The 16,426-nt window shown below is 44.9% G+C and overlaps 1 protein-coding gene across 7 annotated transcripts in view; it reads right to left on the minus strand.

Annotated features, from left to right (window-relative positions):
* AAK1 (AP2 associated kinase 1) overlaps positions 1-16,426 on the minus strand; it is a 122,246-nt gene that overhangs the window by 25,562 nt on the left and 80,258 nt on the right. For 4 of the 7 annotated variants that reach the window (XM_084804210.1, XM_084804208.1, XM_084804214.1 and 1 more), the window contains exons 14-17: positions 14,596-14,819; positions 12,657-12,814; positions 11,411-11,524; positions 8,666-8,755 (exon numbers count right to left, since the gene is read on the minus strand). In XM_084804210.1, the coding sequence (XP_084660336.1) occupies positions 8,666-8,755; positions 11,411-11,524; positions 12,657-12,814; positions 14,596-14,819 (586 nt within the window). The remainder of the gene's footprint in view (positions 1-8,665; positions 8,756-11,410; positions 11,525-12,656; positions 12,815-14,595; positions 14,820-16,426) is intronic. The other 3 variants (XM_084804211.1, XM_084804209.1, XM_084804212.1) reach the window with 1 other exon arrangement.

Raw genomic sequence — 16,426 nt, forward strand, 5'->3', positions numbered from 1 at the left:
CACCAAGACTTCAGCATCAAGTTCAGCCCCCCCACCCCATTGCAATGCTTTTTGTAAAAAATTGCCTGATGAAGAGATCTGGAGATTCTGACAGCTTGCATATTTTTTGTAATCTTTGGGTTGGCCTAAAAAAGATATTACTTTAATGTGGAAACACAAAACATTTGAGCAGAGGAAAGAATGTCAAGCCATTTCATGGATGGGGTAGGGAGAAACAAGAGCGCCAAAATTGAGAGAGATACTCATTGACCAAGTACCACCAGATCAACAGTTAACGTTGGCTAGTTTCCCTCTACTTTTGTTTTCCGCCTACCAAGGAACCTGTGTGTTTTCCCTAAGGGTGCTGAAAGCTCCAAGTAACAGTTAGATTTTATATTTTTAAAAATGGGGGACCAGCCATTGTTTGTTTGTTCCTTTGTTCCAGCAGTGCGATGGGCAGCCCCAGGTGCAACCTTGAAAGCATGACATCGCTAGGTGGAGCACAATTCGAAGGCCTGCAGCCTCCTCCCACGTTTCATCTTAAGACTCTGACCATGCAGACTTCAACACGCTCAATCTTTTTATCACCTGTCCCACCACTCCAGCCTGCTTTTTAACATCTCGCCTGATGAAGCGATCAAGAGATCTCAAAAACTTGCCCATTTTTGTGACCTTGAGTTGGCCTAGTCACTCAAGGTATTGCCCTAATATGGATTTTTTTTTCTTTTGGCCAACACAGCTTCCTTTTGCACATCAGCAGCGTTTACTTTGTAAAGAGAGGAGGTTAAGGGGGCTTAAGACTTTCTGCAGTCCCAGCAATGACCCTGAAAACTTGAGTTGTGGGTGGCTGTGTTACTCAGAAACACCCCTCCCCTTCTTTAGTCAGTCCACAGACACGGAAAGAAAGTAGCAGCAATAAACGTGCATTGCTTACATTACGAGCCCCCGCCCGCCCCCCACTATAAGCTCCAGGTTTTCAGGATTGTGCATGTGTTAGCAGCACTGCAGAATCCTAACAGAGACCAAAGCATCACATGCTCCAGCTGAGACACAAGAACCTTGGTCAGTTCACAAAACCTGTGCAAATTTACCATGCTTGGTGTTAGCTCTGTCACTGAAAGACGAGTCACACATCATACTGAACAGGCACCCCTCTTATTACACAATGCTAGGAGAAAATTCAGAGTCCAAACTAATGACAAGTCAGGAGTCAAGGGCCTCACCGGACTCTTGGGTTCCGGGCTGTGCAGCTTCTGTGATCCTGGACCCAGTAGGATAAATCCAATGCCTTCCATCCACAGATGCATCTCCTCACTCAAATCTGGCATGGATCAGCTAAGGAGGTGGGGCTGGGAAGGGTGTGTGTGTGTGTGTGTGTGTGTGTGGTGTGTGTGCGCGCGTGCATGTGTCTGTGTGTGTGAGAGAGAGAGAGAGAGAGAGAATTGGTTGTGTCTCTGAGGGAGAAAATGTGGGGAGGGTATGAATAGCCCCAGACACTTTGGAAAGTGACCCTTGCTCCCTCCGGCAAGCACCCCCCCCAGTGTTCTGGCCCAGAGCCCATTCAGCCCTTAGGCTGAAAATGGCTCCCACCTCTGGCACAGAGAATGCTTCAGTACAGCGCGTCAGAACTTCTCATTCGACAAATTACCATGTATTGCACCAATACCACAATGCGTATAAGCCTCCAAAGTTGATTTAATACAGTTAGTCAGAACTTCTTATCATTTATACTCAAGTAGAAGCAGGTGCAATTAGTGTCTCCAAGATCTACTCTTCACTATTTTCCTAGATGTGTCTTTATTTCTCTATTTGTGACCCTCATAAAATCACAAGCCAATACAAAATCTTTGCCTTTTGTCCCCAAAAGCCAAAATGCATTATGCAAATTGTGTTCCTGGAGGTCTGCAATTAGTTGATTTGTGGGAAGAGGGCTTTGAATCCTGACAGCTGTGTGCAGATTTTCTCAGGCTGATTTGCTGCATGCACATTTAAGTAACCAGGATCCACAGGAGAAGGGTGGGGTGCAGGTGGGGAAATCTGAGAAAAGAAAGCCTGAAACAGACATAGGCTGTGATGTCAGAAACAGACCAGTTTCCCAGCATGTGCCATAATGACCTCTAAGATCAGCACCCTCAGCTCCACTGTCAGTGCAGAGTCCAGACAAGAAGGAATACGGTCATCGCTGCTTGTAAATATGAAATGTGTGTCTCCTACATGAGGGTGTGTGTCTGCTTTGGGCAAATCTCAAGGTGAAGAGGTCCACTTTAGAGAGACTGGACCACCTCCAAAGCGAGGTGACCCAGTTTCGATGGTTCAGCTATGGCTGGAATTTGGGGCTGAAGACCAGATCACAGAGGGACAGGGGCAGCGGTAAATAGCCCTGGCATAAGCACCGCAGCCCACTGGAGCTGATGCTGCTTGCCATAGCATCCTCTCTATCTTATGTTAACGATCATTTTAGAGCCAGAGGGCAGCTGGCTGGGCATGTTCATGGTTACAAATGCTCACGTTATTATTTCTACTTTAAAAATACATATTAAGCACAAAATGGTGCTTATTCCAAAGTAAATGTGTTTAGCATCAGGGCAGCAGAAGCAAACTGCATGTTATCCCTGTAGTTCTGATGGTGCTATGACTTAAGTGAGCTTAAAATATGGAACGGCACAAGCTCAGTGTATTTACTCATTATCAGAGTTGGCAGTATGATTCTGTCCTTTGCTCTAACCCATCGGGAAAGCATGGAATGGCAGGGTGGGGAGGAGAGGAATATTAGCTGTGTGCTTCACAACTGAGGTGATACACATGTCCTTGTAAGGCCATTAAGGGTCTAAACTTATTGCTGTCTTCTGAAGCAGCCCAAACCAAAGCAGGATTGTCCCAAAGTTGCAGATCTGCTTCGAGGGGTGGTTTTTATTTTCAGTCTGTAATGCCAATTTGATGCATTTCTGAAGCCCCCACAGGCAAGCTCTTCGTAAAAGGAAAATGCCAGGTGGCTGTAGTTTTATGAGGAACAGCTCTAGCTTCCAGACCAGTCAGGGAATGACTTTACCAGGGCTCCCCAATCACAGTGCTTTTGGGAAGGATGTTGAAGCAACCTACCAGAAGCTGTTTTTCACTTTTCTAAGTCAGTTGACTCTCTTAGGAGCAGCAAATGGAAGAGTTGTGGAGAGGAGCTGGTGACTGTGTGTTATTTGCTTGCATGAACTGCCCTCGTTTCAGTCAAGATGCAGAACACTCCTTTCCTAAAATCCTGCCTAAAGTCCGGCCTCTGCCATATGCCCACGCCCACCTCTGACCTATTCAGCTCTGCACTGTGGTGCCGACTGAGCACAGAGCAAATCCGCCTCAAACTGTTCTTCATTCGTCATAACCCCTAGCCACTGCATCTATCCTAAAATGTTGTGGGAGGGCTTGCCTAGGAGCACCGCTACAAAGTATGTCATGTTCATGCAAACTGCCCACAAAACCACAAGTCAGGGTGAGATTCCTTTTTTTAAAAAAACCGAAACTATCTAAGGATCTGAGCTGAAGTGGCCCCTTCAAATATTTTTTTTTACTGTGTATATCCCTACTCCAATGGCAGGTAGCAGAACATAAATTGGGATCTACTGATAGGTCTTTGGGTGATTTGCAGTGCATCGGCAAGCAGTTTTCTGAGTCCCAGCTTTTCTCCCTCTTTCATAGCACTAGAACCTGGGGTCATCCAATGAAATTGAATGATGGGAGAGTTAGGAATAATAAAGGAGGTACCTCACATAGTTAAGCTATGTATACAGTACACAGTTACAGTATGGAATTTGCTACCACAAGATGTAACGTTGGCCACCAGCTAGGACAGCTTTACAAGGGGATTAGACAACTTCATGGAGGATAAGGCTATCAATGTAAGGTGGCCATTTACGCATTGTCCCCAAAAGAGGAAATGCATCACAAAAAAGAGGACACAGAAATCCATAAAAACGCCTATTCTAATTTAGAGGTATATATGCAAATTTAGAAATAATTACTACAATTTAAAAAGAAAAACAATACATCTCACCATAGTAGGCAAGACGGTGACAGAGTGAGCTTATGCCTGCTCAGTCTGCTGTCCAGGGGAGCAACTTCAAGGCCCCTGCTGTCTCTCCCTACACAGGATTCTTCATCGTTAAACCAGATTTGGACCAAACAGCCCTTCAAACAGAGGATACCTTCAAAAAGAGGACTGTAAAGTAGGACACATGTCCACCCTACATCAACAGCTGCTAGTCATGATGGCCATATACTACCTTCAGTATCGGAAGCACTACTGCATCCGTGGCCTGCTTGTGGGCTTCCGCAGGGCATCTGGTTGGCCACTGTGCAAACAGAACAGTGGACTAGATGGGCCCTTAATCCGATCCAGCGTGGCTTTTACGTTCTTAACTGTAACAAGAAAAAAGCTTCTATTTCTCTGCAAAGCAGGCTAATGAAACAAAAAAAGCTTGGGGGGAAACCAGGAATGGCCTGTGTGAAAGAATTGCAAACTCAATTCCAGTACTAAAAAACATTCCCCTCCTGGGTACGTGTTCAGAGACACCCTGCTCTTAAGTCTCAACACACACACCTGGCTCCATCTGGAGGATGTAGGGTTTCTAGGGGGGAAAAAACAAAGCAAGCAGCCCTGAAATGTGCCCACCCATCTATTCTAGGAAATCATCAACATTATGTTGCTCTAAGCGTACAGCTAAAGTCTGAATGTTGATGTAGCGAATACATGTCTGCAAACATGTGTATCACAGAGGCTCACTTGCAACGCAAGACTGTAGCTTTCTGTCAAACATCCACTTTGTGGGGTAAACCTGGGTTTGCTGCTGCATAATGTAAGAAACCAACATGGGTCATTCCTGAGCAGGGGCACCTCTATCTGAAAGTGCAAGAACCCGGTTCACACGTAACGACAAACCAGAGTACGAGTTGAGTATGGGTTGTTGTTGAATTGTGGGTTGTCGTTACGTGCAAATCCTGCACTACAGTTTAACTATAGTTTAACAATGAATAACCCAGAGTTCACAACCCAATGACAAACCATGGGTGCCCTTCCTGGGTTGTTCACGCTTAACCCATAGTTAAACCACAGTGCAGGGTTTGCATGTAATAACCACCCATAATTCCACAAAAACCCATACTCAACCCATACTCTGGGTTGTCATTATGTTCAAACCAGGCCATTGTTTGCTTCACATGTACACATTCTTCCATTGGCTTACCACAGCCTTCCCTATCCTGATGGCTGGGAATGATGGGACTTGCGATTCCACTCATCTGGAGGGCCCCAGTATGGGGAAGCTGGCCTTTTAGGTCCAATTTTTAGAGTGATAACTATGTAAACAGCTCAGAGCGTCTGTTCCTGCTGGGAAATGGGTCTCTCTTCATCCTTGAGGGGAGAGGGCAAGTCAGAGCAAGGAAGTTATTACAAGCCCTTCTATCCCCAAGGGCTTGGAGTAGCTGTTGCTTTCTTCTCCAGCATTCAGAGCGGATGGAGAGCGGATTCAAGTGTGCCTGTGCCCTTGGACAAGCTTTCAGCCAGCATAGTTCAGCAAGTGACCTTTGAGGTAACAATATTTTGTCTCATAGACACACACATTTTCTGTTTAAAACTACCCCATGCTGTCAGTACCTCCTGGCTAAAACTCCAAAATAAATAAATACGTACACATTACAGCACAGATCCGTAATTAGGGTGGAAAAAGAAACTCTGCAAAAGTGCAATTCAACCATCATTCAGCATCTTCTAGAATAATCAAGATGCACCAAAAGAGAGCCAAGACTTCAAACAGGCAAAAATACACACTTCTGAGCACATTACTCACTCTTCAGCCATGGAAGGAAAGAAAAGGGCAGCTATTTCAATAAAGCACACAGCAGCAGAGTCCTTTCCTTTGGACATCAGCTGAGGAAGGACCACCTAGTAAGAACCAGTCAAATAGTACACTCAGAACAGCGGGGATGAGGATGGAGGGGCAAACCATGGGATCTTCCCAAGCAACTGTTCTAGGACTAAAAGGCAGTGTCCATGTGTTCAGCTTCGTCAACAAATCAAAAGGCATGGCTCAGGCTTCAGTCATGATAATGGCACTGACGTGTTGTAGAAGTCTCACTGCAACAAAGAGCAGCTAAGGAAAAGCAATTGCACAAGGGCTACATAACGCAAGCAGCAGAAAGGACAATGTACATGTCATGCTAATTTTTAAAAAGCTGTGCCCAAGCAGTCCAATTCCCGCCTAAAGAAAAGCTGAATTCGGTAAACTGCATAAATCCTGAATGATTTTTCTGTTTCACTGCATAAAGTATTCTGCAATTTTTACAGTTCTACATAATTACATTTGGCTTAACTAGACTTGGGGGAGAGCAGATTAGTTATACAAGGGCATTGGAGCTGGCTTCTTACAACCACTGGAAGTCTTGTTCAACCGTCCATCTGACTTCTGAGATTTCAACAGATGAGTCCCACATACGTTTTAATCCTAGAAACTTGTGTACTTGAGTATGTGTTTTCAGAGGGGGGAATGAAAAGACATTCTCAGAAAACTGAATTGTGCATCTAACGACCATCAACCTGATCATTATTCATGAGGCACTGGAGAATTTACGGTTCTGTTGTATTCCCATGTAACAGCCCTGCTAGAACAGCACTCACAGAGATGGAGGACCCCCTTAAAGATGGTCTAGAGGACACTGCTGTGGATTTACCAATGTCTGCTATGCTACAAACAAGGGCTTTGGGTGGTGCATGCTAGCCAATGCCCTAACCTTGCCTCATGGTTGGGCCAGCTCTGCATCGGAGTGACTTGCAACTGAAAAAAAGCAAAGCTGGTGTCTAGTGCACAAAGCAAATAATAATGACGATGATGGCAACAATAATAAAGCAACAACGTCTGCAATGAGCTTGTTAGAGGGAACTTGGCTCCCTTCCACAGTGAGACATGAAAAGATAAATGCCTTGAGCTTGAATTTTTCATCTCTCAGTATTTTAGCATAGCAGATGTTTTGGTGTCACCTTTATTCTTCTCACTGGTCCTGCTTCAGTTACATTTCCATTAGTGGCTGTAGTCCTTGTGTAGTGAATAAAACATTACAAATAAGGAAACACCAAAGACCACAATTTGCTGAGAACAATTCCTGATGAAAGGCTACTGAAGTGAAGAAGAAACAGACCAGAGAGCTTCTACAGGATTAATGGCTTTAAAACATTGTTGGTTCATATGGGTTTCTCCAGTATTCCACTACTGCAACACACTCCCAATAAAGTCTCGAAAATGATACAAACTGACACATCCCACACAGTCTGCGAGGCCAATAATTTGTCAGTTGTCTAGGAGAGTGCCTCCAGCAACAGATTCCATCATGCTCTTTTATTATTTATACATTCAACTTGTACCCTGCCTTTCCACCAACAAAACAGTGCTCAAGACTGTCTAGAAATGCCTTAAGCCTGGCCCAGCTCAACACTACAAGAACACATCGCTTCTTGGAAGGTGCTCAAGTCTTCAGGTAGCAGCGTTAGAATTTTTTCATTTAAGCTGGCTTCTGGTGGCTGGGTACAGGGCAAGATAGCATTTAATGCCATGGCAACTGTGGGGTTTCAGATTAATATATTGTTGTCTGCCACAAGACCCTGAGATGCAGGGGGCAATACTCTGAATAAAAATAATGAATAAATGCAAGGGACGCTCCTTGCAGAAGGCCCAAAATCAGGCAACCATCTTTTAAAATTTGACAAAGTAAGTTGTACATTGAAGACAATGGTCAAAGCTAGAAAAAAATTAAAATTCCTAAGAGTCATCATCAAAGTATTCAGATAGCAATCTGGCACAGAGCTAAATAAATATAATTCCAAGGTGCCGAAGACACATTTTAGGAGTCCTGGATGTTTTTTTCCAGCCAGACCAAATACATTTCGAATTTAGATGCCTAAATCAGTTTGCTGTATTTTTATTATTATGATTTAAGATTTTTATCCCACTCTTTGGCTCAAAGAAGCCAGAGTGGCTTACAGTAAAGGATGCTTAAAAACTAAACTCATAACTATTTCAAATTACAAATGTAAAAACCATACAAACCAATCTGAAAGATGGCAATTGCTTTAAAAAAGCAACAAAAGCTACACACTAAGAGCCAGTTGAAATAAAAATGTTGTCAGTTCCTACAAGACAGCAAAGAGTGTCTTGTAGGAACTGACATGATGAACCTCTTCCAGGAGAGTATTCTAGAGCCACGTCGCCACTGCTACCACCACTGAAAAGACCCTGCCTTTGGGCTGACTTGCCTATTGGCCTGAGATAATGATACCGAGGTCAGAGCCTCCAAGGTACTGCTTAAAACCCAGGCAGGTCTACATAAGAGCAGGTAACCAGCTCCAAGACAGTTGAGTACGTCAGAGGCTAAAATCAGCACTTTTGAACTGCATTTGACAATGAAATTCAGGATCAATTCAGCCAACCCATGTCAAAGCAAATGGGTTTGTACATGCTAGCCTTCCAAATGGTTCAAGCTGGCATGCCGTCACTTATTTAACGTGGGAGTGGTGGGCAATGCATGGCCAGCCCAACTGCACAAGCAATGCAAGGGGTCATTTGGGGTGGCAACATTTCTATGAGGACTATTCCAGAAGCAAATCCTGAGATCCCTTACCATATCACATCTTGTTTATGCAAGGCACAGTTACCTGGTGTATCGGATAGTGGAAGAGGAATGAAAGGATCAGGAACAGCCAGATGCGGAGGGCTAGAATCCAGGATATCTTTTGTTTTTTCAGCTGGGTAAGCAGCATGGGAGAAGTAAGAAGAAAAAGGAAAGAAAAAGAGAGAAGGGGGGAAAACCAAGATGTCAAGCAGAGCACAGGGAGATGCCAAACAGTCCAAAAATGCATTGAAAAATAGATGACTCGTATTTAGCGTCTGGAGGTACTACTACATTACTCTCCCACCCAGCAAGCGGCAGCTATTTTTGGCCCAAATGACAAAGAAGTGTTTTGAAGAGCCACAAAAGAAAGTTATTGGTGAGTTTATTCAAGGACACACAAGATCACTGGCAGAACCGAAGCAATAATGTTTCTTCCAAGGGCATCAGGTCATGCGGCCTCCTCCAAACACAACATTTAGCATTATGAGGATAAATTCAACAGTCAATAATATTTTTTCAGAGTGTTACATATGAGTAAAATCCCTGAGATGCAAGGCCACAGTATTATTATGATCACTGTTAAAATATTTTTGGACCACTCTTCATAAAATTTCATAGCAGTCTATAAAACAGAATGAAAATAATAAATCAGATAAGAATCAAAACAATAGAACAATCTCAATAAATAACAGTTGAACGAGCACAACAAGATGGGCTTATATGAGAGGAGACAAGATAATCAGAACCCAAGAAATTTAGGGCTTTAAAAGACAATTGCCAGCATGACAAATTGCCCCAAAAGCAAAAGGGCAGCCAGGGTGGCTACTTCGAGATGGGCAAGTTGAAAAGACCACACCACAGTTGCCCACAGGCAGGCTGCTACATTCTGTACTCGCTGAAGCTTCCAATGTGCTTCAAAGGCAGCTCCACACAGAATGCATCACAACAGTAGAACCTGGAAGAAACCAAAGCACATATGGCAGTGGCCAGGTCTCTCTCTTTCAGCAGCAGCAGTAGCCAGCATATCACCCAAAGCTGATAGAAAGCATTCTGGGCCACAGCTGCTGCCTAAGAATACTTACCACTTCTTCCCCAAGTATCCGAGGTTTGTACCACACATAATCTCAATAATTCTTTCAACAGACCTGTAATGTAGGCTTCCATCATCATCATCATCCCCACCCTCATACTGTAAGCAGAGACAGAGAAAAGCGGCATCAGCAAGACCCCCTATTGAGTTCATGGTCGAGGCAAGATGCGTCCAACTGGGTCTTTCTCAGTTTGTTTTCTCGCTTATTGTTCTTGCTGCCTGTGCTCAGTGTCCTATCTAGCAAACTAAATGCATAATGGTAGGCAAGCTTCATTGAACAACGGTGTGAACACCACTACTGATCTTCTACTGTAATGTGAAGCAGAAGGAGACTTTGACCAAGAACCAGAGATACAAAAAGAGCAGACTGAAGCGTCTAAGAAAAGAGGACTTTACATTCAGACTCTTTCAAAGCTCGTGCAACCTGGGTCAACTGAGCGCACACCCTAGACACAACCCAGGATCCTCAGGAAATGCACAGGGGCTCTGTGGCAGACAAGGTAATGAGGAACGTGCCCCCTGGAAGGTAGAAAGCTTGAAAAACCTAGCCCTCTTGGGAAAAAAAGAGGACTCGCATGCTGCCTCAGGTAAAAAATCTACTTGTGCAAGCACAGTTAATTTAAGCAACAGCAAGATGCTACACCCTAAAGGGCTAGGACATTTCAAAACTGACTGATCCAATTTTTAGAATAATAGATGGCATGAAACCATAAGCATTCGTAAGCAAAGGGGAAAAAATATGTTACGGCATGTTGCTGACTCTTTTTAAAGCCCTACCCTCTTCCAAGGTGGTCTCTGCATATAACAGAGGCCTCCAGCAGCTGCAGAAATTGGCCAGGCTTAATAAAAGCCCAGCCAATCTTCATGAGATCAGACAGGGCTAGATCAGAGTTTAAACTTGAGAAGAGTCAGCTTGCTGAAGGCACCCAGGTTTTAGTAGGAAGAAGTTGCGAGACTATCCAGTTGGAGTTAAAGATGGGCCTTCAACAGAGTCTCCAACTTTTATATTTATTGGGTGACTTCGCTTTGTAGCCACACTGCTCACATATCAGAAGCAGATGTTGCCTAGGTTCAGCCATTGTCCTTGGCCAGTTCTCTGCATTCTTTGCTTTCCTATGTGTCGATAAATGCACCTCTTATATTTAACAGGTGGGGTACAGGAAAGAGCTTGAGTCCCAGGATTGTGAACTAAGAACCTCATTGCCCAAGGCTGGTCTGCACATGCTTAGAACTCTCTTCAGGTGCAGGACACATTAGGGGAGTGTTCACATATCAGCCCCTGTCACTGGCAGGTAGTATGAAGCCTCTTAATTGGCCAGGCCTGATATAAATTCCGAGAGCCTAGCTTCCTGCCCCTGCCTAGTCAAAAACGCGGTAGCTTCTGCCCGCTACACTTCACTCTCCAGCTTTTGATCTCAGAGATCCTAGGCTGGAGGACACATATCCTGGCCTGAGCACAACTGAAAGTCCTGCAGCTGAAACTGATTGCTCCCCATCCTCATCTCCAGGCTCCTCCTTCTGCGTGCCATCAGTACCTGACACCTCCTGCCATCAGTACTTGGTGGCAACAGAAACACACAACTTTGTTTCACCTGAGACAAGATTCAACCTGAAAAAACTTGACTGATTCCACTGAAAAGACTTCCTGTACTGAACTGGTTGGAACTGCATATGAACCGTAACATCCCGCAGGCATACCTGACACCGGTGCAAGGGAAGATGATCCAAATGCATCTGCCTGTGTTGTGGAAGGTGCTGGCTGAAAACCTGGGATCAGGTTCTCTGAACTTCCAAGCTTCTCTGGCGGTTTACCTGAAATCCCAAGGACCTGGTGATCAAGTGCTCTTAAGTATCACATGATTTGCTAGCCTATTTTGGAAATATTTCTGATCTGCATGAACACTACTGTTTTCCATATTTATTGCAAACCAGCGCTATACCTGGTTTCCTAGCAACAAAGTTTTTAGGATCAGCCCCTAAGCCATGTGGGAACTCCAACTGCTCCTTTTCTTGTCTTACAGACTCCAGTGGGATTGTTCTTGATGTGAAGATTTGAGGGGGATTGAAAAACAGTTTGTAATGGCATTGCACAGTATTTTTATGTTCTATGATTCAAACTGCTTGAAGGTCCATAGATCAAGCAAACAGATGTTTCTGGCTTTTTAAAGTGTTTGGGCTGCAATCCTAAAAATACTTTTTCTGACGAATAATACTTTACTTCCAAGTAAACATGCACAGCTTTGCTCTGTTCAAGAAACAAAACAGAGGGTATGTCTGTTGGTATATCCAAGATACGCAGAAATGCAATCCGTATTTAGAGATCATAGATCCCTGGCAGTTATCATACCATGATGCTTCTGATTAAGCCTGGAAATACTGAACTCTGACTGGAAGCACAGTATCAGGCCAATTGCTGTCAACTACTCCCAATTGTTTCCCTACTTAAGCAGAACCTAACCAGAAGCCTACAACTTCCCCACCTGGAAGACTAATTTGGAAGCTAAGTAAGTATAGAGGCTGACGGCACAGCCAGCAAGTGGATTTTATTTGTTTAGGTAAACATTTTTTGGCCACCTTTCAGGGCATACCCCTCACAAAACGGAATATATTAAAATCATCTAACTGTAGCAAAGCAGAGGGCCAATGCTCCAGTCTATCAAATGTAAGGGTCTCTTAATGGGATAGAGCTACATTGGCAAGTTGTCTGATGCTTCTGGTTGACCCTGAAGAGAGAATGCTGAGATAACTAGACTTTTTGTCTAACTCATCACAACAATTCCTATGCTCTTGATTTAGGATACTGGAGATAACTGACAGAGCCTTAAACAGGTCAGCTTGTCTGTTCTCAAGTTCACACTGGGGCCAGGAACCACATGGAGTTTTTGGGTAGCCCTTCATCCAAGAGCCCGCCCTGGCTCAGTTTCTGCTTTGATCACAAACTAACCATCACTTAGTTTTGCAAAATCCTTATTCAGCAGCTCCTCTGCTGTCAGCTTGGAGAAGTTGTCGTCATCAAAAGGGTTCCAGGTGGAGACATCTGGCGGGTTGTAGACATTTTGCTGTGAAGTCCTGGGGGACCCAGAGGGCGTAGTTGAGGCAGACCTAAAAGAAGCCGCCACAAGAAGTTAACAATTCAGAAAGCTGATCCAGTTGTTTACTCTTAATGTATCTCCACTTCCCATGTCATTGCTGGGTCTACTAGAGATGTGGCTGGGCGGCCACATTCAGCTCTGAGCCTGAGATACAGATGCAGATTTTCAACTGGAAACCCAACAAAAAGCAGTGAAGTTGGCCCCCAGGATAGCGCCATATCTCAGTCACCTCAGCTGCTTTCTCCTGAGTTGGGGCCCAGGAAAAGGGCTCTTTAATCCCCTTCTCACCAAGCACAAATAGCAAAAGAGCAACTTTACCAGAGCCCTCCCTTTATACACTTTGGCTGCTTACTCCCATGGGTCAGCCATGACATTTTATTTCATTTCATTATATTTCTGTATCACCCCACAGCCGAAGCTCTCCGGGAGGTTCACAAAAATTAACAAAATGACAAAAAATGACAAAGATGATGATGGAGATGATGATGATTAGATTTATGTGTTGCTCCCCACTGCAAAAAGCAGTCTTGAAGCTACTTACACATACAAATACAGAAATCCATAATGGATATAACAGAAAAAATCAACCTCAATATAACCCATCATCAGCACAATACAAATAAACCGAACAACCCTAAAGAACTATCTAAACACAATACAGTACAAAAATACCACAGTGCCCCAAATCTCCCCCACCCAGCTCACAGCCTCGAATGAACACCACAAAAGCAGCCCACAACACCTGGGCCAAAGATGGCAGCCCAGGCACAGCGCAAGGACGGGCCCCTGCCAAAGCCCCCGTCGCTCCTCAGGCTGAGGAAGGAGTGGCTCAGGGAGACCTTGGCCTGTGCGGGAGCAAGTCAGGAGGTGGCGCTGCTCTGACTGGCCCTTCAGCCCTTGCTCCTTTCGAAGCAGGGGCCTGGTCAACACAGTTGCTGGCCCAAGCCAGGGAGCTTTCACTATGGGGTGCATAGAAGTGAATTACATGAAATGAAACACTGCTCCCAACAGTGAGACTGGAATACTCAGGTTCATTCTACCCCAGGAGTGACAGCGACAAGGGTCTTAGTGGTGCCGAGCGAGACAGGAAGGCGAAGCCCCCATGATCCATCCACCTGTTCCTGGAGCAGCTGAGAACAGCCCCTCACTTTTCTCCACCAGAGACACTTGTTGTTGTTGTTGTTACATTTCCATCCTTCCAAGGAGCTCAAGGTAATGTACATGGCGCCTCCCACAACTTCATCCTCACAACCACCTTGTGAGGTAGGTTAGGCTGAGAGGGAGAGAGGTCCAAGGTCACCTGTGATTTTCATGGCTGAGTGAGGATTGGAACCCAGGTCCAAATACCACACTAGATCCCTGAAGAACCAGTCATTCACTTCCTGATGCCATTGGGTCCCCGGCTGGAACTCTTCCACCCGGTGCTTCAGCTGGGGAGCCCAGCTTTACCTTCCTCACATGGTGAGGGAGAAGTGACGTACGCTCAGACAGTGCTGCCAAGAGCCAGCGGACCTCAGGACTCAGCCAGCTCCTTGACATGTCAGCTGCTGTGTGCAAAGCAACTGAGTGCTCAGTTGCTCTCCCACATCTTTCTGGATGGGCCAGCTTGGTGGGCCAAATTGGACTAAGGTTTGGAGGTTCTCCATCCCCATCTTAGAATATGGCAGGAGATAAATCAAAGTAAGTCAAATACAGAATCAAAGAGCACGAAGGGTCAAAGAAAGAAAGAGAAACAGATCCACCCACTCCCCCTCACATAACACGGAGAAGTGAAGAACCCCTCATGCGTACTTGGATTTATTGAGGCTGGCCTCAGCCGCTGCTGCCTGTAGAAGTTGTGTGGATTTGCTGGCTGGAACTCCAAAGACAGTGCTGTGCGTCACGTCGCTCAGGATCCTCCTGTGTCCACCTCGCTGAGTCTTGGGGGAGGATGGGGGGGTGAGGGAGCCCACCTTCTGCCCCTGGACAGCCGAGGGAGGGGTCGCTGGGACCTTTTGTTGCCGTGGAGGTGCTTGCTTTTGGGAAAAGAAAAGAACATTTGCCAGTCGAGTTCAGAAAAACAACTGCAGGAGTTGTAAAAGCTTCTTGAGCATTCCTTACAAGCAGAAGACTAGACCGAACTAAATTCTATCCCAGGGTAGGGGGTGGAGGAAAAAAAGAGAAAAATAATAATTGTTGAGACCCTCTTAGGCAAAACAGTAGCAGCACATTTAGCCCCACAAGGCTTATCATACACCGGAGAGAAGACAACACATTGGATGCATCTCTAATCTACAAAAATTCTGAACACACAAAGGAAAAGTCATCATTCGAGAATTACAGACCTAAGGAGCTACGTTAAGAGCCACAAGTCCGAACTGTTTAGCCCCTCTGGCCATGTTGTCATTGCAGTTTTGATGTGCTTTGATGTGTTCTGGAACTAGCTTCCCTGAAACAATATTCCAAGCTTCATTTCAGCGAGGTCATTCTACCAAGAGCACAGGCAGAGCTCTTCTTCAAGCGTTAGTGCCCTGACCACTGTATTTCCAAGAGCTGCCTGGCTGGGAGTGTGTATGCAATGGCCAACTCCTGGAACATAAGAAGAGCCATACTGGATCAGACCGAAGGCCCGTCTAGTCATGTTATGGAAGTAAATTCCACAATTTGATTAAAGAAGCTCTTCCTTTTGTCTGTCCTGAGTCTCCCACCATTCGGCAGATGACCCCATTAGGCTCTAGTATTATGAGAGAAGGAGAAAAACATCTCCCTATCCACTTCCTCCACACCATGCGTAACTTTGCATACCTCCATCATGCCCTGTGAGCAAACTTTCTCGTTCTCAGAACCAACATCCAGCCCAATGAAGACTTCTGAGAACTCAAAAGCTTCCTCACTATTTTGACACATTTTGGTTGGTCCTAATAAAAAGCAGTGCCTTCTTGTGGATTTTGGATTTCTTCTTGTTAGCCAACACAGCTGCCCTTGATGTGGGTGTGCATGTGTCTTTCTCCTTACACACTGGAGGGAACCTGAGGTGGGGTTCCTGGCTAGCTCTCTTCAGCCTCCTCTCGAAAGGAACTAACTACTTGAGGTAAAATATTGTCCTTCACAAGATCAAGGATATGTATAGCACAGTGACAAACAGAGGGTCTAGCAAAAATTTGCTTTCTCACTTTTGCTCACCGGCTTGCAAAATATATCCCTGTCTTCTTGCTTGTTTTGTAGTTTTAGTATAAGCATAAACTTAGTAAGCTTTTATTTTTTTTCAAAATAAGAAAAATCCAGCTGGTGTGATTTTATTTTTCTTGGTCTAAGCTAAACTATCATGTGCACTTATTATGACAGAGCATAGTGAAAAGGGAGGGGGAACCCTTCTGTGTTGTACAAGAGTTAGCACTTCTGGTCCATAGTCACAGGGGGATGTTTTCCTAAGAGGAGACGCTATTCTCCAGAAAGAGGTGAAATATACTGGGGTATTTAACTAGATATACCTCAAGGTCCCCCCTTGCGTGTGGCAGTGAGGATATGGGTGCATTGTTAGGATAAGTCAGGGGACTCGGGTAGAGCAAAAAGAAACAATCTACTCCTTGGGATCTTGTACCTTGGGATTTCAACCTGTCTGGAATTTCACTCACTTGATCAA

Source organism: Heloderma suspectum, chromosome 6 (assembly GCF_057233095.1).
Source record: "Heloderma suspectum isolate Gila_16-S chromosome 6, 16-S_ref, whole genome shotgun sequence".
Classification (NCBI taxonomy): Eukaryota; Metazoa; Chordata; class Lepidosauria; order Squamata; family Helodermatidae; genus Heloderma; species Heloderma suspectum.